Source organism: Labrus bergylta, chromosome 2, assembly GCF_963930695.1.
Source record: "Labrus bergylta chromosome 2, fLabBer1.1, whole genome shotgun sequence".
NCBI classification, from domain to species: domain Eukaryota; kingdom Metazoa; phylum Chordata; class Actinopteri; order Labriformes; family Labridae; genus Labrus; species Labrus bergylta.
The window spans coordinates 2272135-2296136 of record NC_089196.1 but is presented as its reverse complement, the minus strand read 5'-3'; the positions used below and the strand labels follow the sequence as shown (position 1 = coordinate 2296136).

Genomic DNA, 24002 nt, shown 5'->3' with positions numbered 1-24002 from the left:
TTCTGTAATGCTGTCATTTTGTTTATGTACTGATCAGCTGTATTAAAGGTTGTATTTATGATTAACATCTTCTGAGGCTCTCAATCATTTTTTGGGATTTTAGACACTTTTATGACGACTTAAACTCATGCCCTCTCGTCTCATGCCCTCTCGTCTCATGCCCTCTCGTCTCATGACCTCTCCTCTCATGCCCTCTCCTCTCATGCCCTCTCGTCTCATGCCCTCTCCTCTCATGCCCTCTCGTCTCATGCCCTCTCCTCTCATGCCCTCTCGTCTCATGCCCTCTCCTCTCATGCCCTCTCCTCTCATGACCTCTCTTCTCATGCCCTCTCCTCTCATGCCCTCTCGTCTCATGACCTCTCTTCTCATGCCCTCTCCTCTCATGCCCTCTCCTCTCATGCCCTCTCGTCTCATGACCTCTCCTCTCATGCCCTCTCCTCTCATGACCTCTCATCTCATGCCCTCTCACCTCATGCCCTCTCATGTCGTGCCCTCTCGTCTCGTGCCCTCTTGTCTCATGACCTCTCGTCTCATGCCCTCTCACCTCATGCCCTCTCACCTCATGCCCTTTCCTCTCACTCCCTCTCTTGTCAAGCCCTCTTGTTTCCTCTCATGTCATGTCCTCTCGCCTCATGCCCTCTTATCTCATGCCCTCTGGTGTCATGCCGTCTCGTCTCATGGCCTCACACACTGTAAAAACAAAAAGTCATGATAACATAAAATTCTAAATTAGTTTTACTTCAAGTCCATGTAAATGTGTTAACTCAATATTATAGTTTTCCAACTTTGGAAATTGATTCATATTAACTTAAAAATGGCGAACTCGATTGAGAGGAGTATTTCTCTTACCTCGGTGCAGCAGGGGGGTTTCAGGGATGTGGATGGAGATGGAGGGAAACTAACAACATACAAGAGGAAGGGGGAGGGGCTGCTATGGGTGAACCATAACTAGTCACCTCCAATTATTTCTGGGGAGTTGTAAATGCTTAATATGGATGAAAATAAATTGTGAAAAATGATGGTTCATCGGAGTTAGGGTCAAAGAGATGACCTATTGTTCATGAATTATTGTTGATTGATATGTTTATGATAATGAATGAGATGAATAACATCCTTCTGGGTCTGTGATTGTGGTGACACTGAGTTTTTTTATTAAAATACATACTCCCCTGTGTGTGTGAGTGCAGGTGGGCATGGTTATCTTTACAGGCAGCCCAGGTGCAGACAATCTACCCCTCATCATCATCAAGCAATATATTTACTCCATGCCTGTTTGCCTGATCGTACACCTGCCTGCTCGTTCACCGGTCTGCTGGTGCACTCATCGTCTCTCCAAGAGGATTTGGACCCTCCTTCCCCTTGCCCCCCCTTGCACTATTAGGTTTTAAATACTATCGAAAAACTGTTTAATTGTGCTTCTGTGTTTGGAGTATTGCTTTTGGGTCCTTACTTTTGTGCCGAGTCGTAACATGACTTCAACACAGTCTTAGAGCCATCAATAAACAGATCAAATATCTCAAGTAATAAACGCATCTGGCAGTCCACTGAAACAATAAAACCAGTTCATGAGTGATTTTGGTCTTGGCGATAGTTGGCGTCTGCAGCACCTGACCACAAAAGAATATTCATTTTTTTCACCAGTCCATCACTCATATTCATGCATTGCCTTCTTTATCACCAGCAAGTTAATCATTACAAACATTGCAGACAACATGATCCACTCCATCAACATTAGTGACCATGCTCCAGGCTTTTTCACCCAGTTTACAGAAACCCATCACTATATGGCACAGAAAAAGCTTTCCATAGAGTAAACAGGTCTTTTCTAAGAAACACACTACACAGATCTGTCTTTGGGGAATCATTGATTAACTGGGTCAGTACACTCAGAACTCTGCACTCTGCATGACCCTCAGTCCTCACTTCAAGAAACAATTAAAATTATTGAATCATTCTCCACTATCTCTGATCACTCTGTTAACTGGAACAAATCCCTCCATTGAATAGTAACAGCTTGGATGTGGCATCCAACACAATCCCTTTATGCACAAGACACATCTAATATTTAGGTATTAAGGGGTCACTCAGGCTTTCAGCTGATCAGTCTTATTTTCAGTCCACTACTGAAAACAATAAATTATGATCTCTACAGCTGGAAGAACCTCCCACTACCCATCCTAGGCAGAACAGTAGCCATTAAAATGACAATTCTTCCAAAAATTGACCACCTATCCACAATGATTCCGACACATACATGTGTATGTGTCTTTCTCTCTCTCTCTCTCTCTCTCTCTTTCTCTCTCTCTCTCTCTCTCTCTCTTTCTCTGCCATAAAAAGCCATAAAAAGAGCAGAAAGGAAAGCAGTAAAACAGGAAAAAACAAAAGCAAGAATTGATGATTGTATTGCAGATTTTGACCACAAAGGTGTCCAGATGGTACATAAAAAGACTAATGCAATCAAATCAACTTTGTTGCTAGTCTTTCACATATCCAAGACTGTAATCACAATTCAACTAACAACCTAGCATTCAAAAGGCTACAATCCTAAAAATAATTGAATGTTTGGGGGTTAGTTGTGCAACCGTCCTAATTCAATATAACTTATCGCATCCCCACAGTGGCGCTTATGACATTAGCGCTAAATGCCACTTGGTCACATGAACTCAACTTTTTACAGTTTCTTTCTGTTTGTTTTTAACAGTCCATTTGCTTTATAATGTTAAACATTACACCATGAGTACTGTAATGTTAGAAGTAGTTATGAATATCTCGTATCTCATCATGAGTTCACCTGTAACATCACAAAAGTTGATATTTGATCTACTATATATTTCAGCCCTTGTTTTCTTGCTGTGAATTTTCAGATATTTGTTTGAATCTTATGCACTTGTATGTCCTAAAATGGGTTTTTCATGAAAGACACACCTTCTCAAAGACTGAAAGTGAAAGTCTACCACTAAGATTCCTAAGCACTCACACACTTACCAGGACAGTGCGCCTTTAAAGTGCATGAGGACTCTGAAGAGGCCTTTTCAATGCCAAATTACGCACTTCTCTTGACTTCTCATATGTAGAGACTTTTCTGTGAGAGTTACCCAGAAGACATGAACAGGCCTTGTGTCTTGCTTGTGAAGCGGTTTTGGGGTCTGTTGGGGTCCTAACACATTGCACATTCTGATCCACTGGCCAGGGGCCCCAAGCAGCACCCCTGGTTATAGAGCTGCAGCTCCTGGACCGGCCTAAAATAATCCACCAAATCCTGTCATGCTCTGGGGATTTCATGAACACACTCTTCTTCTTCACCGCTCGTCAGGGCTTTCTATTGAATAGTGGACAGATAGCCTCCATTGTGCATCCAAAAGTTCCTGACTATCGTTTCCGTCAACTAGAAATTTATGCCAACTATTTGCACATATACACGCTCATCCCCACTCTGCACTCCCTGACCCGAGGCCAGCACAGCCTCTCTTGACAGCTTGAATGTATTATGCTGATTTATGTATCTGGAGAGCTTGAGGCAAACCTCCTTCTTTGGTGGACGATATAGATTAATGCAATTCTTTCCTATGTGCTTAATTATCTGTAATGAGACAGTTGTTTGCATAACTGTCTCATTACAGAGACCTGCAGAGTCATTAGGATGTTCGGTAACGCTAAGAAACAGAAACACTAATTAGGCTGCGTAACATGAACTTCTGGGAAGAATGCACAGCAGGCCTTCTGCTGGGAAAACACTCTCAGCTGTCCGAATACTGATCATAAATAAATCCAAAGAGGGGAAACACACCGTCAAGTCGTAACGATGAAATGTTTTAATGGGGAGGAATTTTTTTTTTTTTCCTGCTGCATAAAGGAGAGCCATTCATCCCCGCTGGCTGCTTTTCATTCCATTTCTCTTCTCACAGCCAGACCACCGATGGATATTTCTATCTGTAAATGCAGACTTTAAAAACATTAGAATAAGGACGATTGTGCTACTTTTTGATCCAGTAGATGTCGCCCCTTGAGCTCCAGCATTAAACCAAAACAAACTGCTGTTTGACCACACCTCCTCCATACTGAAGCCTACACTCTCCTCCAGAGACACACCTCAGACACCCCTCCACTCAGTTATGAATTACAACACACCATAAGTAAGAAGCATTAAGCGCAAGCGGTGAGCTGCAATCACCTGTGTCCTGCATTGTTGTGTTAGCATGCTAATGTTAGCGCTCTTTAGTTAGCTCCTAGCTTCACATTTCATGTAAACTGACACAGAATGAGCGTGATCTAAAAACTCTTACTAACATCCAAATAATCAGTGAGTATGTTCTTCTTCTTCTCTCTAGTTCTTGACTAAAACAGCTTTTATACACAAGGGGAGGAGCCGGCCGTCCCGTCCATGTAAACACGGCTCTGACAGCAACACAGCCAGCAGGACTCGAGCTTCTCACTCATTGTAGACAGTCATGACTCAGAGACACATTTACACAGGATAGACTGGATTTATGAGATATTTATGTGGAACATGTTGCATATTCTTCCTTTAACTTTATAAAAAGTGAGGCCGTTATGCAGTAGATTTGCGTCACATGCTTTACATTTCTGACTCCACTGTAAAATTCAAATTAAAATAATTTTTGATGTCAGTAGTGATATCGTAAGATGATGGGCTGATGGTCTGTCCGTGTTGAACATGTTTTCCAATCATGCCTCAGTGGTTTCAGTTCAGTGATCTGCAGAAGTCTTTTTTTGGCTGCTGCTACCACAGCTTGTTGTGAAGGAAGCAGAAGCCTGAAGTCTTGTTTATATTATTAATTCCAGTTGTTCTTGAACATGGAGGTGGTTTGGAAAACATTTCCAGTGTCCAAGCTGAAGAGGCCTTTTTTTAAAACCACTAAAAGATGGTGCTGGTTTCACTAAAAGAACTTTAACTGGTAACAATAATTTCCATTACAGATTGTGTTCAGTGAACAGGTTGTCACTTTGAGTCTTGGGTGACGTGCACACAACCGGAGTGGATAAACTGGAGAACCAGGAAATTCCCAGTGGGTCAGGCTGGACCGTGACAGTGAATAGATTGTACAGGCTGCCCCTGCTAGAGATGAGTGAGTATACTTATTATTCCAGTAGCGTTTCACAAACTTCTGCCCTCCATCAGCCAAACAATAGACTCGGCCTGGAGGTCAGTGTCTGAGTGGAAACAAAAGCTTAAAGGTCACATATTTATGTATGAATCCACTTCACCATGTTTTTCTAACACCAATATGTGTCCCTAGTCTGTCTACAAACCCCCCAATGATGAGAAAAGTCCATCCTCTCTGTCTTTTACCTCAGGGGTGCAAACTCATCAGGGATGAAAAAGGTGACATGGATTTTTGAATATCAGCTTTAAAATGTGAATTTACGAAGATTTCAGCATCCAGACCGACTAAAGAAGCAGTGCAAACAATAAGAAAAACACAATTGCTTGTTGATATCTATGTTCTGTTCTAACTTTTTGATAAAGCTTCAGTGAAACATGAAAAACCTGTGCTCCCAACCTTCAGTCCCTTTTTATAAATGAATTTGCAGGACAGGGCTTACCATGTTCTACTAAGGGCTGATATGAAGGGCAGTCACTATGCAAGTAGCTCTCAGGGCAAGAGTCTGAGAGAGCTTGAGGCAAACCTCCTCCTTTAGTGGACGATATAGATTAATGCAATTCTCCCTATGTGCTTAATTATCTGTAATGAGACAGTTGTTTGAATAACTGTCTCATTACAGAGACCTGCAGAGTCATTAGGATGTTCGGTAACGCTAAGAAACAGAAACACTAATTAGGCTGCGTAACATGAACTTCTGAGGAAGAATGCACAGCAGGCCTTCTGCTGGGAAAACACTTTCAGCTGTCTGAATACATATATTGCGCAATCCGGCACGAGGAGGGTCTGTGGAGGGTCTGACCGTGCTCGCCAGCTGCAATAAGCATGAATAAGGTTTTAGATCTGCGACAGCTCGTGTCGCAGATTTAGGCTTTCATGACATCATAAAGGGCAGTAACCCCTCCCCCAGGTGGGTGACACTCCCACAGCTAGGTGTTTGTTCTGCCCTCTGAGTCTGCCTTCTCACCGTAAACCGTATAGGACATGGAGCGAGAAAGACCGTGTACACCCAAGCCCTTCCAGAGAGGGGGCGTGGTCAGACACAGCTCATTTACATATTTAAAGGTACAGACACAGAAACAGCATGTTCTGAGCAGGGCTGAAATAGAGGGGTTTATAGACATGATCAAATACAGGATCAGAGTGGATTTAGAACAAGAAACTTCACACACGTTTTGAGGAGCTCTGAAACTTATTTAAACTGAAGAAGAGGAGGAGGATATGTGACCTTTAAACATCTAGATGCGATGGCCGGTAAAAAAAAAAGGCTGAAAATGTGTGTGCATGACAATTTGTAATGATTAGCCAATCACAGACACTGGGACTATACGTTTGGAAGCATCCCCAGTGTGTGTGTGTGTGTGTGTGTGTGTGCGCGTGTCTGTTACATCATAATTAAAACACGTTTGATCGCCCAGAACAACAGAAAGAGTGAGAGGCTCTGAATAGTGAAGAACACATTTATTGTGAATGTTTTTGCTTGATGACAGCCGCACTGTGAAGTGATCGTGGTCATGTTCAGACAGGAAACAGATTTATTAGTGGTCTGTATCTCAACAATAAAAACAGGAAACAAGTATTGTTCTGTGGATAATGGATTTGTCCTTAACGGAGACACGAGAAAAGACACAATTCAGTTTAGGATTCAAACTCAGAACTAATCCAACATTACGTTGTGATAATAAAGATTTCGTACAGTGAAGAAAAAATTTAATTATAACTCCAAGTTTCTTCCCTTTTCTACAAAGGAGAATTAAAGACACATTAAGGGGAACAAATCTGAGATCTCGTGATTAAAGTTGTGAATTCACGAGAATAAAGTCGTACATTTCCAAGAATAAAGTTGTACATTTCCAAGAATAAAGTTGTACATTTAGGAGAATAAAGTTGTAAATTTACAATAATAAAATCGTACATTTATGAGAATAAAGTTGTGAATATAAAGTAATAAACATACAACCTAATTTTACGGGGTTAAATCTTAAATTGAAGGTCGTACATTTACGAGGATAGTCTTAACTTTTGTAAATTTGAAAAGATTTACTAAATTTAAAAGTGTAAATTTCAGATTTTATTTTCATAAATTATCAACTTTAATCTCATAAATTTATGACTTTACACTCGTATGTGTAAAGTACGACTTTACTGTAAATTAACGACTTTGATCGCTAAATTTTAAATTGTTTTTTTCTAACGTGGCCTTAATTTTCCATTGTTCTTTTCTAAGAACGTGTGGGCGTCTCACAGCTGGATGTTGAGTTGATGGTTTTGAGTCCACAAGCTTTGAGTCAGTTAATTAATCTTCTTTCAGTTCCAAAACAGGACGTCAAAGATCGTCAGTTATATTGTTTTCTTTTCTAAATTGAATTAAGTAAAATAAATAAATAAATCAAACCAACAAGGCAAAAGAACACAGATTCTATCTCCTCCTGTGCCCCCTAAACCCCCCCTCCCCTCAGGAGTTCCACTAATCCTCGCCCCTCTTACTTTCAGACCGGCGTGCTTTAATTAAGTTTCCCCTTTAAGGAAGTCCTGACTCTTTTGTTTCAGGTTTCCCCACAGGATACGCTGCTTTCAATGGATGGCAGATAAGCTGTCGACATGTTTTTAATCACACTAAAATGTTTTGGCAGCAGAAAAATCAGATTCCAAATAAAACGAGACATAAAGGTGTGACAGTAACAATAATCTACTTTGACAAATTCAGGTTCGGTAAGAGACCGAGCTCCATCAAACATTTTATTAGAAAACGAAGAACATTAAAGCCAACATCAGGCAGGAGTGTTTTGATGCAGAATCCTCTGATGGACCTGAAAACAGCACGAAGACCTCGTATCAGACGTCGACTCAGACACGTTTAACTCGCTTTTTGGAAAACAGCGTGCTGTTTTGAATTTGGTATCAAACCGTTTACTGAAACAGCTCTCTGGATCACTTTGTACATACTTAGTTTATTTCTAAGTGGAGTGTTTTACCTTCCTTGTTGAATCAAATGTTTTTACAGTCACTATTATAGGGGTAGATGGTTGTTATGGTTACAGGCTTCAATTTCTTGATTTCAGGATTTTGTGAAATGTCGATGGAGGATTTGAACGAGGTAAATTTACTTCCGGGATCAGAGCTGCCAAAAAATTAAATTGGGCGGTCGCTGTTGAGCTTTATTGAGATTGTAAACGTGGATATTTCAGCGTTTAGGTTCTTTGTGTTTGGTGACTTCTCTGATTTCCATGAAGCGTTCTCTCATGATTTTCTTACTTTTCATCTGACCCTGAACTCAAATATTAATAAGGCAAAAAGGTCTCCGCTGGGAGAACACATTGGAGTTGGAAGGTGCCAAAAATAAGGGTGTAAACCCCCCCCCCCCCCCCCCCGGGTTGTAACAGTCATACTTCTCAGAAGGTGCGGCTCAAACACACAAGTTGAACTATAATTTAAGAAGGTACACAGGAATATCTGGTAAAAGATGTGTATGTGAACCCCACACACAGAATCAGTCACATAGACCACGTCAGTATCACAGATCTAGACTCAGGTCGGGATGTGTGGGGGACTTTGTTTTGGTGACCCCGGGACACAAAGTCAGTCATTTGAAGCTCTCGTTCTACCCCATTCCACCACCGAGGAGTCTGGATTCAGAGCTGCCCTCCGTTCTGGATCCGACAGGCCACAGCTGTGATCAGAGCCGCTCCCTTCCCGCTCCCGTCCTCCGACTTGTGGAAAGTCACCTGACACTGCGGGGCCAGTTCTTGTAGAGTCTCCTGCATGATGCTGGAGAAGCTGAACAGACAAGAGAAGCAGGAGATTAAAACATGTCAGTGTTGATCTTTTCAGATTTGATCCACAAAGTCATGATGTCAGGATGGATGTGAGGTTCATCAAATGTTCCCAACGTTTCAGGCTTCTTGTCAGTGTGTGGAAAACCGATGATACCCAAGTGTCAGCTGTGTTCTGATGCTTGCTAACGGGCCATCAAATGTTTGTATTTTTTAAAGATTTATTTTTGGCCTTTTTGTGCCTTTAAGAGATAGGACAGTGGATAGAGTCAGACATCAGGGGGAGAGAGAGAGTAGGGAATGACATGCGGGAAAGTAGCCACAGGTTGGACTCGAACCTGGGACGCCCGCTTGGAAGACCACAGCCTCCATACATGGGGCGCACGTACTAAACACTGCGCCACCAACACCCCCATCAAATGCGTTTTTAAGCTTAAAATGAGAGTGCAGATTCACATTGTGCAACACAGAGAGGAGCACAACAAGCATGGCAGGTGAAGACACACAGGAGGGGCTCCACATGCACACACACACATTACACATTGTCGGCACGTTCCCCCATCACGCCTTGGTCTCGACCTCCGATGGAGGATCAGGGGCGGAACGCCATGAATATATATTGCACATTGGAGGCATAACTGGTGTTAATATTCAGCATGTGACCATGTGTTATCAATATTATGTTATGTAACCGCCATTTGTCATTGTCTTAAGTGATTAATGACCTGCAACCTGAAACACAGCAGTATGGTACGTAGGGCTGCGGTGATCCAGGGTGGCTCGATCACTCGTTATCCGGTATTTATCAACCAATTAGGAGTCTGAAGTGACTCTCGTTCTTTGGGTTTAAGTTAATCGGCCTTTCAGCGAGACGTTTTCATATCACCAATAGGTCATGTACCAGTGTGAGAATCACTAATAAAAGTATGTTGAATGTACAATATGACATTTTATTGTTGTCTTTCATGGTGGCTGCCACAACATGTTTATCATTACCATGGAAACACCGGATGTTACGTCAAAGGCCGCTGAATGAGGAAGTGTGAGCTGCTGCTGAAAGCTGCCGTGCTGTTCCTGTATGTGCTGCTGTGATAAAAATCATCATGTAGATTATAGATTAGCTCGTCTGTAAACATATTCTCTTCCTCAGGTCGGTTTCACCCGGTTGTCATGACTACGGTCAATGCAGAGTTTGGCTGTGTCCGAAATCACTCCCTATCCACTATATAGTGGACATGCCATTTTGTAGTGCTGTCCAAATTCTGAGTGAGCATGGTCATACCCTATATAGTCCACTCAATGTATCCCACAATGCATTTTAAAAAGTAGTGTATGAGCGATGGTCACTATGCGAGCAATATATACCATCATGCATTGCGGTTCAAAAGATTTTTACGAGCGGAGAGAGGAGCGACCAACATGAACACAGAAAGTCATTAAAGTTCATATTCAGAGCGTTTTACTGAAATCTATGATCGGTTTTAATAAAGAGTAAAAGATCATCAACTTTATTGATGTTAGTTTGTCCCAATGATGATGACAGACGAGAAACCAGAGTCTGTGAGCATAAATAATTTAGGTCTGAAAATATGTCTCATTCTGTAAAATTCAATATTTTATAAGTATTTATTATTTGTAAATGCTTCATGAAAACACATTCAGTATAATATGAGTTATCACGGAAATTCATGTTGTTATTTACCATTATTATTGATCCTCGGCCGTTGCTAAGCTGCACGTTCCAGTTGCACGATGACGTCACTGTCAGCGGCTGCCGAGTGAGCGAGTAGTGTCCGAAATGTTTTTTCATTTTGCTGAGTGAGTGCACTATATAGTCCACTGCACTAAACTCACTATATAGTGAATAGGGAGTAGGGAATGAGTGAGTGATTTCGGACACAGCCTTTGTTTTTAATCAAGGATTGTGGGGGGGGTGGGGGGGGAATCACTCCCATGATTCCCCTCCAGCCTGGACAACGTCATGTTTTGTTAATATTTTGATTGAGAGCCCCCTGGTGGTGGAGTTTACAAACTGTGCCTTTAAAGAATGTAGGAATCTCGATAACGTCTCCGTACTCTTGATATGGATTTGATCCCTCGTATGGTCCTGAAACGGACTCATCCATGACGATGATGAGAAACTGAAAAAACAAACTAACAAAAACATGATGTGTCCTTACTGAGGGTGGGTTTTGTAGAGGGTGCCATCTACTCCCACGGTGACAGAGAGCTGATTCAGGTTGCGGTTTTCCCTTATCTTGTCGACCACGGCAGCCAAACCGGCACCACAGAGCTGAGCTGCGCGGTGGGCGACCACGCTGCACACCTCCTTCACCAGCACGCTGTCGTCACACGTGGAGCTGGTGAGGCCCAGGTGCTGCAGGATGGAGCGCACCTGTCGCATCGCCAGGCGGTCCCTTTGAGATCAGAGAGGAGGAGAAAATTTACAGCAACAAGCGCTCACCACAGGCTGTGAACGGGTGAACTGCTGCATTACACAGAGTATGATGAGAGTGAATTATCTACATAGCTCCTCAGTCATTGGACGTTTCCTTCCTGTTCTCTCTTCAGGGTTACTTCACACCATTTCTCCTGAGCTGTGTGTCGACACCTCTCAGGTGTCACTGATTGATTTGATGGAGGCAATCAACAGAGAGTTGGCCGTCTCTCCTCCATACAGGACTGTGTGATAGTTTGAATCCTGTTGTCTGTTTATCTGTTGTTGAGTTTCATGTTTTTTTTAATGCATCTAAGGACGACTGGCAAACTATAAATAATAAGGTCGGGGGGTCCTGCATCTCCGATGTGTTCTTGGGCATGACACTAAATCTCAAGTTGCTCCCGCTCCTGGCCTGAATGTGTAAGCAGCCTCTACTCCTGTTGTAGTACTCAAAGTCAGGAAACACCTTTTTGAAGGTCTTCTAAAGCATTTTTACTTGGTCTTGTCTCGGTCTCAGCCTGGGCGGACTCCGGATTTTAAATTGAGACCAGTCAAGACCACCACTGACAGGCCACACCATTACTGTGACTAGAAGGAAAACGCCTCTTTCTACATGAACAAATAACTTCAAGTCATTCAGAATTAGTTTTTTCCCCCCCGGTTACGGCCGCAACCTTCCCAGTGCGTGATCATGTCTCAGTCTCGCCCTGCCTTGGTCTTGACTCGGTCTTGATCCCTGACTGTAAATGGTAAATGGACTTGAGCTTGTATATTTATTTACTAGTCTTCTGACTCTTCAAAGCTCTTTTACACTACAGGTCACACCTACACATTCACACAGTGATGGTAGAGGCTGCTGAGTAAAGAGTCCATCAGTATTAACTCATCCATTCATACACACTTGATGGTAGAGGCTGCTGTGTAAAGAGTCCATCAGTATTAACTCATCCATTCATACGCATTCACACACTGATGGTAGAGGCTGCTGTGTAAAGAGTCCATCAGTATTAACTCATCCATTCATACACATTCACACACTGATGGTAGAGGCTGCTGAGTAAAGAGTCCATCAGTATTAACTCATCCATTCATACACATTCACACACTGATGGTAGAGGCTGCTGAGTAAAGAGTCCATCAGTATTAACTCATCCATTCATACACATTCAGACACTGATGGTAGAGGCTGCTGAGTAAAGAGTCCATCAGTATTAACTCATCCATTCATACACATTCACACACTGCCGATGAAGCAGTGGGAGCAGCTTGGTGTCTTGCCCATGGACACATCGGACATGTGGCTGCAGGAGCTGGGGATCGAACCCAGACCTTCCGGTTGAGAGGCGACTGAATCTACCACTGATCCACAGCCGCCCCTTGTCTTGGTCTTGATCTCTAAATGTCTCGGTCTTCTCTCGGTCTCGGGGCTCTCTGGTATCGGGTATGTCCTGGTCTCAGTTACTGAGGTCTTGACTACAACACAAGCCTCTACCATCAGTGTGTGAATGTGTCTTAAACAGTTAAGCCAAACCTTATCAGACGAGTGACATTAAAGACTAACAGCTGTGAAAAGAAACAAACGCTAAGACTCTTTATTGAGTTATTAAAATACATACAACTCAAACATTTAGTTCTCGATGATGAGATGGGTCTGGATGTGCGGACACTTTGGTGTAAATTCAACTATAAAGATGTGAAATATTGTGTTATGTGTGTGCACACGTCTGCACACTTGTGGTAGGGAGGCCGAGATATTTACTTGTGTTGTGTATTTCCTAGTGGGGCGCCTGGATCCACAGACAGCGCCCCACAACCATCAGTTACGAGAGCTAACTTGTGCTTCCCTCTGTAATGTCCGTTAGGTGTGTGGCTGTTTTGAGCGACTGAAGCTGTGTGGTGAGGTTCCCTGAAACTAAAAGAAGTGCGTCACTCACCTCTCGATCTGAGACAGGAACTTTGTCTCAAAGATTCCCCGCGTCTCGAGCCGCTTGGACAGTTTGCCTCTGAACAGCAAGCCCTTGGCGGTGTAATCTATGAGCACGTTCCTCACGATCTCGCCCAGGTACATGCCGCTGATCATCTTCTCATACCTGAAAAAAACACACAAAACAAACTGACCACACAGAAACTCAGCAGTAACATTTACAATACTGACACAGATAAAAACAATGAAGTGTCCTTCTTTAACATCACTGAGACTACAGGGAGACACTGAGGAGGACTCTCTACGGGGAGCCTGAATGGATATCGATCACCATCAACTCGTTAAAGCTGACCGCCCGGGTACCAATAAATAAAACTCAGCTGCAGGAGGTCAGGTAACGTCTGTGTAGCACGCTCAGAGGAATCGAACAGCCGACTGTGTTTTGATTGAAAGCCCCATGTGGCTGATAGTCGAAGCCGTGCAGCCTCGTTGCTGTGGGGACGATGGCAGTAAGTCCACCAGTGAAACAGCAGACTCCTCTTCAATATGAGCCGGACGGCGTCGGCGAGTTTCTCTCCCCTCTCTGTGTTTACACTTGGAGCATGTGTCCACTGTCTTGTTCTGCACACACTGTCAATGTTCTCTACCGTAATACCTCGACTCATTGTTTTGATGTATGATAATAAACTCTCATTTTTTTTATGTTGCTTTAAAGAAGCTCTTATGATGTCAATGCCACTCAAACTGAAACTCGAGGTACCTGAAGAGATAAACTGACTCAAGAGGTCAGACATACAGAGACAGACAACCAGCCACACTCGCAATCTGACACTTGTTTGACCCCTAAAGTCCAGTTTGTTTGACTAGTGAGTGCTCCGTACACTTCCTCAGCCCTGGCACGCTTGGAAGAGGTGTGTTTCAGTAAGTTACAGTTCATGATGAGCACACAGGTAAACAACATGGACAGCCTTCATTATGGAGAATTCCCAGTGTTCTGTGTGTATCTGACTAACATGACTCAAAATAAGCCTCAAAGTCAGTAAACTATCTGTCATGTTCTCTGTGCTGTTCTCCAAAGTGCGGACGCAGACTCAATCGTTCGTCCCTTTTTTTATTTTTGAGTCTGCCTGTCTTGTAAACTAAGAACGCTTCATGATCACATAAAGCCATTCATGTGATGTATAAAAACATTATGAACAAGAGGTAACCGTGCTCCAGGCCCGGTTAGTCCTGGAGCAGTGTGAGTGCAGACCAGAGGGGTAATGGGGAGGGGGGGGGCAATTGTGCTTAAGCACGGTACAGGAAACTAGGCCTAGTGTGATTGCTTTTTTTCTCAGAGTTACACTGAATTTAATAAATTCTTCCTTTTCTGTGATTCTGTTGCCATGACTACAGATTATGATATGACGAGAGGTTTTAACCTCATCAGCTCTCAAACACATCTCTCTGAATAGGCGGCCTTCGATATGAACGCTCCTTTAACCTTTGACCCTTCATTATAAATGATGTGAAGGGTGAGGCTCCTATTTACCTTCACCTTGGTGACCTTTAGCCTCTCCCGGTTTGTACTGAATGTTTGTGTGATGCTTTTAAAAGTGATTTTTTTTTTTTTAGACGACCAGATTTCACACGTCACAGAACAACTATGCCACACCTCTGTTTCCCGGGGTTGTTAGAGCTCTCGTCGACGATGCGGTCAAACTCGGTGCAAAAGTCATCAAGCTCGCCTTTTTCACCGAACGCTCCCCACTCCATGTTGACGCACATTCGACCGTCATCACCCTCCACCACTTCGACGTTCCTCATTTCCTCCATGTAGCAGGCGTTGGTCCCCGTGCCTTGGATCAACACGGGTGGGGAAGGTGTTACAAAGACATGCATGGGCAAAGACTGGCTCGCAGAGGAGCGTAAGATGAAGGGCGAGCAGACTTACCTACGATGAGTCCCACCTCACACTGGGGGTCCTCATAGCTGCAGGTCATCATCGTCCCCACCGTGTCGTTTACCACCGCCACAAAGTTCAGGTCAAACTCCTGGAAGCAGCGACAACAAACTTATATTTCCAATTAAAACCTTTACATATGAGGCAATTCTTGGTCTGCTCCCACACTTTCTAAAGCTGTTTTCACATCTGCACTCCTGAAAATATAATAATTCACACAATTCACACATGGCTGCTCACAGCTGGAGACTATTGTCACAGAGTGTGTGTGACTGTGTGTGTGTGTGTGTGTGTGTGTGTGTGTGTGTGCTAATACTGAATACAAATTAACCCAAAAGGGTTAATTTTATCTAGAAAAAAAATGAAATTAACATCTTCAATTGTGTATGTGTGAAGGTATCATCAAACCTAGATGGTCTACTTGATCTCTGGATTGACCCCCTTCACGCTGTTTGTATTATTTCACGTTGATTAATTGATGTTTAAATGAAGCATCTTTTTCTTCTTAACCCTCATGCATCACTATGGATATTTTTGTCCATTTGGTCAAATTTTACCTCTTCATTTGGCCATCATTTTGTCTGTGTTAGTGCATATGGCACCATTTTTAAAAATAGATCAATAGAACACTGGGAAACAAATCTACTACCCTCTTAAGTCACAAAGGACAAAAATGTCCACTTCCAAAAAACTGCTATAAAAATAAAACAGATTGATATTTTTTTCTACTTTTTTTTGCATAAATCTCTTAAACAACTTCAGCCCTGCTCGAAAATATCAAATATTGAATAATTATCAGGAATTTAACCCTTTAAATGCCAGAATCATGTAATCAAACTGGCATTTAAAGGGTTAAATTCCTAAAATTATTGAATGTTTGGTAGTTTTGAGCAGGGCTGAAGTTGTTTAAGAGATAAATGCAGAAAAAAGTAGAAAAAAATATCAATCTGTTTTATTTTTTTATCAGTTTTTTGTCATGGACATTTTTGTCCTTAGTGACTTAAGAGGGTAGTAAATCAAACTGATGCCTGAGGGTTAAAGTCAACAGAAGCTTCTTCATGAAATCCTCAGCGTGTGTTTTGTAGTCTTTGTGTATGTCCTATTTATTTATTAATATTAAAACCCTAAAAAAATCTATCTTCAAACAGCTGTTAGAAGACTTACAACACCTGACAACACAATCACTCACAGGCAGTGATTCTGACTTGTACTGACCTGTCGGCGGCGGACGGCGTCTTTCAGTAATACAATGACATCCTGGCCCTCACAGCCGCTGGCCTTGAAGCCCTTTGTCCACTTGAGGAGAATGCCCTGGGAGAGAATGGACATCGGTGATTATGTGATTCAGCGTGAGTACCAAACATACCAGCGTTTGACAGAGGTGAAGGTTGGAGCAGAAGCTTCCCGTGAAGAGTAATCACTTTATTTTCTATCTAAATGTTGTTCATCATATCATTGTGGAAGAGAACACTTTGCCACAGTTATACACAAAGAGTCGTTGTGCTCTTCTGGTGAACATGAGTCAGTGATTGTTCGCTTTGCAGACGTGATCAACAACACATTTCACAAATGTACATGTCCACTCCACTTTCAGTCCGAGTAAAGAAACACAAAGTAGGTATTTTAATGTTGTAATCTAACAGAAGACTGAGTTATTAACCAACAGGGTAAATTTTGAGGGAAAACATTTAGTAAAGAAACCCCTCAAAAAAAGTTTGGAAATGTTATTTTGCCCCTTTAAATAATATTATTTTTGACACATTTTTTTTGGTGGCTACCCACACGTTTAGCTGTGTTGCTCATTCCATAAATGCATGATGCTTAAAAGTTATACCTCGTTGTAAAGGGGACTAATCAGGCTTTCCAACAATATATAACAGAACACCAATAAATATTATTAAACGGGCAAAATGAGGAGTACAGAAACAGAAACAGCCTGTTCTGAGCAGGGCTGAAATAGAGGGGTTTATAGACATGATCAAATACAGGATCAGAGTGGATTTAGAACAAGAAACTTCACACACATGTTTTGAGGAGCTCTGAGACTTATTTAAACTGGATGAAGATGAGGATATGTGACCTTTAATATCATCCACACCGGGTAGATTAAATGTGATATCTTATGTTTGAAAGCTGATCTTGACCTCTGAGTGATAATGAAACAAACGTTACCTGATCCAGTTTGCTTTGATGACAAGGGAAGGAGAATGTAAATCCCAGAGGGAGGGATGCCCCTTTCATGCCCATGTACTCCAAAAAGTCTGCGATGCAGCTCACAATGTGGTCGAAAAGCTGAGTGAGGGAAAAAGCACAAAATGCACATCAGGATTAAAAACAACGTAATGTCTCTTAATGAGTCATGTTATTAGAAAAGGTATGCTAAGTAACATATGTGAGGTACTTCAGTGAGAGATTGAATATATGTCACGATATGAAGACAGTAATGTGAATATTCTACAGACAAACACTTTGCACATGTCAAGTTAAAACAGTTTATATTTTTGTAAACTGTGAGCAGTGCATTGTGGGTTGAATTTGGTTGTCTGTAAACGATGTCATATAGGGTTTGCAGAGCGTGACTAACGTTAGCATTGCTAACAGCACCAGCCTTCAGTCATCCTTACAGGCTAACATGCTGATGTGTGGTTACACATCGCTCCGCTCGATATGCCAGTCTAACCCGACGCAGCCGGCAAATGACTTTATCTCCATTTTTTAAATCAAAACTGCACCGCGCTAAAGGATGCCATTCTTCCACTCTCTTTATTTTTTGTTTCAGGTCATGCTGCAGAATTTGAGCCATTTTTTTAAATTCAACTTTGAACAAATGTAGAATATAAAACCTTATGTTCAAACACATTCGAACCCCCTTCCCCTCCCCCACGCTGAAGACACAAAACATTTTACTTAACTTTAGCGTTGCAATAATGAGCCTCAAACCAAACAGCCTGTCGACAATCTAAGAGGACGGATTTATTTTTTTATATTCTTCCCCAGAGACATGAGACTATTAACTTGTTTGGGATCAAGTGCAGCTCTGTATTTATTCACAATACCACCTGCTGAAGAGAACGACCGTTCAGAGCGTACAGAGGTTCGTGGTACACTCAGATATTTGGAGCCAGCTTGGAGAGTTGCCGGTTTGTAGCGATCCCGTGTCTCTCCACCAAAACAATGAGCTGCTGTCTGCAGAAAGACGAGTCTCCCTCGTGTAAGCGTGCACTTCCTGAATCGCGGGCCCGTTGCTTTTTGCCTCAACATTACAGTCGTCATTTACTGAGGTCAAGAGTTCATGCAATGGTCAAGTTACACTGAGGGCGCCCTCTGCTGAATCAAACTGTAAACTACTTTGGACAGCCTGGTGCGCCGATTGACTCAGTCGGGTATGGCTGCATCCTGTCGCTCTCTCGTCTCATGTGCTCTGGAGCCCCCGCTCTTCCAGAAATTTACAACGGCAAGAAGCAGTTTATGAACTTGCGCATTACTTAATATTTACATTCTATGATTAATTCAAACATTACCACCGCGCTAATGGATGGAGCCACGCGCCCAAGGTTTACAAGATGCCCAAATGAATGTATGAATGAAAAGACGTTCAAATGAGTCACGCAGAGGGGAGAGTTAGAGCACCGTTTTTTTTCAACAGCTGAACCGACGCTGCTGATTGAGCTGTGTGTTTATATATAACTCAAAAAGCACATATACATGTAGAATGGAGAAATTGCTTATTTTGTACTTAGTCTTGAATGTATAAGCACCTAGTATGTTTGCAATATATCACGTACACTACAGATATTTTTATTTCCAGAGCTTTATGTTGAAAATTAGAAGCTCAGGAGGATCGGCTGCAGGCATCCAGACGAGAGCACACAGACGAGAGAGCACCAGGATGCAGCCATATAGTCTTGGAGTGACTGTATATTTTTAATTTGAAAGTTTCATTACAGTTTGAATGTGAACTTTCTCACCAAGGCTCGAATGAATGTTAGAACTTCAAATAAAAAATGACGACCCTCGAACCAGATGGCAGCAGCCACAACATTTGACAAGCTTTGAATCCTACCGAGTCCACCGTGCATCATATGTGGAAGACACCTTAATTTCAGATTTGGTAAATTCTTGTGGTGTTCTTGAACCCTGATAGATATTTCACCTCTTCCCCGGTGCTCTGCATGGTCTCCTGGGGGATGCTGTAGATCTTTTGCTGCATGTCCACAGTGTGTTTTTTTCCACTTTTCAAATGCACCAGCAACACCCGAAAGCTGGATCCACCAAGATCCAACGCCAAGAAGTCGCCGTGCTCTAAGGGGGGGCAAAAAAAACAACAACTAGAATCCTGAACACATTCAAGAAACACGTACAGAATATATAACACATATTTCATCAACGAGCAAGTGGAAGGTGTGAGTCTCCTGAGGCTACCTGTTCCATCGGGTGTGGATCTCACATAGGTGGGAAGCATCTTAAGACTAGTCTGGTCACGCGTTTGCTTCGACAGACCTCGCACCATCTCTGCACTCAGTCGCTTCTTCACCTCCAGGAGCTGCTCGTGGCTCAAACGCAGGGTGTCAAGTATGCTCTGACGCTCGCCGTTTTGAGCAGCAAGACGATAGGCCACCGCCGTAACCATGGCGGCACCTTTCCCACTGCCGCACTGAGATGTCAAGAAACGCACGTCACAGTCCGGCACGAGTCGCCGCACCATCTTGTGGAGCCTCCGGGAAAACCTGAAATAGAAGGATGGTGCATTGAGTCATAGCGGGGTGGTTTGTTTTGTGTTAAAATAATTTAAAGTATGATCAATGTCTGATTGCGGACCTCCCGTGGCTGCTCGTCGTCTCACGACTGGACTCCATCAGTGACAATTTCTGCAGCCATGGGTCTAAAAAGACTTTTAAAAATGTGGCCTTCAACACTCAGCTGAGAGCACAATCTGACATAAGTGACGCTGCAGTGGTTGTCTCAGCTGTGTATTGAGCTCTCACACACATTTACACCGTTGAGTTTGTGAGTCACACAAAGACATGACAAAGAGGTCAGGAGCACTTACTCTGCATGGTTTTTGTAAACGGAGCCATCCACTCCAATTGTGGCGCGCAGCTTCTCTGCCGCTTTGTTATCGCGGATCTGCCGCAGCACTGCCACGAGAGACGCCGCACACAAGTGTGCAGCCCGTGTGGATACTATCTGACACACCCTCTGTGTGGCGATGCAGTCCTCGACCGACGGGTCCAGGCCCAGGCCTCGAAGCACCTCTTCGGCACTCAAAAGACCCTCTTCATCCCTGCAGAGAGAGTGGAAAGTGATCCTTCAGTAACAGTGACTTTCAGGTGAATAATGAGCATGTTGCTGTTTTGGCTAATAATGACTGGTTTACATATAGAATTGAAGTTTCTACTGTTAAGTGTCTATTCAATAAAGAAGAAACAATAACCCTTTCTGATCACTTAAATGTCACATATTATTAAAAATCCACTTCACCATGTTTCTCTAACACTAATATGTGTCTGTAGTCCGTCTACAAACCCCCCAATGATGAGAAAAGTCCATCCTCTCCGCCTTTTGCCTGCTCCACTTTTCAGAAAATGTGTGCTCAAACAGACCATTTGGAGGTTTTCCCTTCATGACATCACAAAGAGCAGTAGCCCCTCCCCCAGGTGGGTGACACTCCCACAGCTAGGTGTTTGTTCTTCACTCTGAGTCTGCCTTCTCATTGTAAACAATAGGACATGGAGCGAGAAAGACCGAGTACACCCAAGCCCTTCCGGAGAGGGGGCGTGGTCAGACAAAGCTCATTTACATATTTAAAGGTACAGACACAGAAACCGCCTGTTCTGAGTAGGGCTGAAATAGAGGGGTTTATAGAGATGATCAAATACAGGATCAGAGTGGATTTAGAACAAGACACTTCACACACATGTTTTGAGGAGCTCTGAGACTTATTTACACTGGTTGAAGAGGAGGAGGATATGTGACCTTTAAGTCTCACCCTCTCAGGGATGTTAATGGAGAAAGAAAACATGCATTAAAACACATTATCTGCACAATCATCTGAAAATGAATGTATTCGAGCTGGTTCAGCAGATTAGTGTGTAAACAGTGCAACATGACTCTCAGTACAAGCAGGAACAGCAAGAATCCACTGATGAACCAGATAAGACAGTTTTAGGTGCAATGCCGTCTTTGCGTAGCAGACAGAGCGATGTTAGGGAGCATGCTCTGAGCGTTCGTGCGGTAATGTGGTCTCAATGATCCTAGGCACACGATGACAGGTCAAAGTGAAATCTTGTTATACTGTATGGAGGTCTTTAAAGCCTTACATAGATCTGTTTGAAGAGGACACTCTCTGTCTTCAGCCCACAATACCACCACTGTCACTTAAACTGAGGGCTCGTCCACACAGGCAGGTATTTTTTTAAACTTTCTCTGTGAGTGCACCACTCACTAGGTTCTAGAACACATCTTCATCAAACACGACAACACACTGTTACAGCTGCTCTCACTTTCTCGACTCTCCACTTGACATCATAGTGGGAGAGTTACTGTATGGTACTGTTACTGTATGTGTTAGCATGTAAAAAATCCAGTTAGCATCGTTAGCACTAGCGCTAGTTTGGCTACATCCGCAATCGCACTAGAGATGTACTGAGAGTCATGTTGCATTGTTTACACACTAACCTGCTGAACCAGCTCATGTAAACAAAAGTGACAGCGTTATAAAATGACGTCAAACGGAGGAGAAACCGGTCTACATGATTTTGCAGATTATTGTACTGTTTTACTAATCCAGATATTGTGCAAGTGGTCTTACTGTGCGCATTGTTGATGTACGTGCGTGTTGAAAATGCCTCAATAAATAATACACAAAAAACGGAGGAGAAACTGGCACACAGCATGACGTTACAAGAACAAAACTCTGTTTTCTCCGTCTACACAGAAACACCTTATACTGAGTTTCTGAAAATATTCATCCTGGAAGGAGATTTCAAAACGCACAGAGATATGTTATCAAAAATACCCGTCTACATGTGGACGGTGCCTGAGTTCCCCAAACACACTCTTATACACACGTACTTGTCGGTGTCGATGGTGTAAATGTAGCTGGTTTTGAAGCGCCCGGTTGTGAGGAGCTGTGCTGTCGTCTTTCCTTGAAACAGCAGCTTCTCTTTGGTCATCCTCACCAGGATGATACGAACCATTTCCCCCATGTACATGCCGCTGATCATCTTCTCAAACCTGCTTGCAGAGATGAAAGAAAAAAGACGGATCAAATCCTTCATCACAGACACATACATCCACTCCTGACATTTCATCAGAATCAATCCACACAGGAGAACTCAAAGGGCACAGAGCCGTTCTTTTCCTTTAATGATCATTTCTCTGATGACGCATAGACCCGACACTCACAGAGAGTGAGTCCAAACTCCGCACTGGAAAATGTTATCAATACATGTTTCCCTTTGGATTGATCCTGAACACATGTGGTCATCTTTACTGTTTGAATATCAATAACAGCATTACAGTTCTTCACAGTGATTCAATCTCACTGTGCACGGCCTGTTGTCGCATGAACACTCCTGAAAATATCAGGAAGTCTGCCCCTGAAATCCTCCTGACCTGGTTGTCCACACATGCACCTCACAGTGGGAGACTCACTATCCCTGTCAGACACGAGGGGGGGGGGGGGTCCCCTATACGACACTATAATGAGAATATTTGTTTTTCAATGCTACATGTAGTTGAAGAGAATGTCAATGTGAACTAAAGTGGAGTGGAGAAGAACATACTGGAGAACAGGAAACATGCAGCAGCAGGTTCATTAGAGCACAGAGATGATAGAGGTGGTGTGCAGACAGTCTATGGTCGTGCAGCGATCACAGGTGAATAAACGTCACCACCACCTCCCACTGGCTCCAGGTGAATTCTCCTGATTATATCCTGCTGCGTTCTCACATCAGCTCTCTCTGACTTTCTGCAGAATAAATACGAGGAGGCTGGAGGAGAAACTCTGGGATAAAGTGTGAGTGAAAAATGTGTCTGTTTGTGTTCACACATGCAGCTCCTACAAAAAAATATCAGGAGTTTGTGCGGGACGGCTGGCTCCTCCCCTTGTGTATAAAAGCTGTTTTAGTCAAGAACTAGAGAGAAGAAGAAGAACATACTCACTGATTATTTGGATGTTAGTAAGTGTTTTTAGATCAAGGTCATTCTGTGTCAGTTTACATGAGATGTGAAGCTACGAGCTAACTTAAGAGCGCTAGCATTAGCATGCTAACACAACAATGCAGGACACAGGCAGCAGCAGCTCGAGCGAAGGACAATTATGTCCGCTGCTTGAACTTAATTATGGTGAGTTCTAATTTCTAACTCCTTCATGTGAACGCGAGTGGAGAGGGGTTGGAAGTGTGTCTCTGGAGGAGAGCGGAGGCTTCAGTATGGAGGAGGTGTGGCCAAACAGAAGTTTGTATTGGTTTCATGCTGCGTGCTTAAGGGCGACATCTCCCTTTAAATACCAGATACGTTGTAATTAATCTGGGAGATTTTGTGCTTTCTAAAGAGAAAGCTTGCACGTAGAGTGTATGAAGGCATGGTGGAAGTAAGTCTTAATGACGGTTTAGTTAGATACTGTACATCATAAACTAGAAGAGAGCTGCAGGGAGGAGAAGAGAGGTGAGAAAGCACACGATGACAGGAGAGAGAGAGAGAGATAGAGAGAGAGCGAGTCAAGTAAGTGACATAATGACTGTGAAAAATGTCTTGACTGAACATTAAGTACTTCAATTGTGAGTGGATGGATTTT

The 24002-nt window shown here is 42.9% G+C and overlaps 1 protein-coding gene across 1 annotated transcript in view; it reads right to left on the bottom strand.

Annotated features, from left to right (window-relative positions):
- Positions 1–6569: 6569 nt before the first annotated feature.
- Positions 6570–24002, bottom strand: part of hk2 (hexokinase 2) — a 32889-nt gene continuing 15456 nt past the window's right edge. Inside the window, exons 8-18 of the mRNA XM_020636370.3 lie at positions 22277–22438; positions 20253–20486; positions 19625–19929; positions 19356–19504; positions 17375–17494; positions 16418–16513; positions 15194–15293; positions 14915–15098; positions 13271–13426; positions 11077–11313; positions 6570–8900 (exon numbers count right to left, since the gene is read on the bottom strand). Coding sequence (XP_020492026.1) covers positions 8756–8900; positions 11077–11313; positions 13271–13426; positions 14915–15098; positions 15194–15293; positions 16418–16513; positions 17375–17494; positions 19356–19504; positions 19625–19929; positions 20253–20486; positions 22277–22438 — 1888 coding nt within the window. The 3' untranslated portion in view covers positions 6570–8755. The remainder of the gene's footprint in view (positions 8901–11076; positions 11314–13270; positions 13427–14914; positions 15099–15193; positions 15294–16417; positions 16514–17374; positions 17495–19355; positions 19505–19624; positions 19930–20252; positions 20487–22276; positions 22439–24002) is intronic.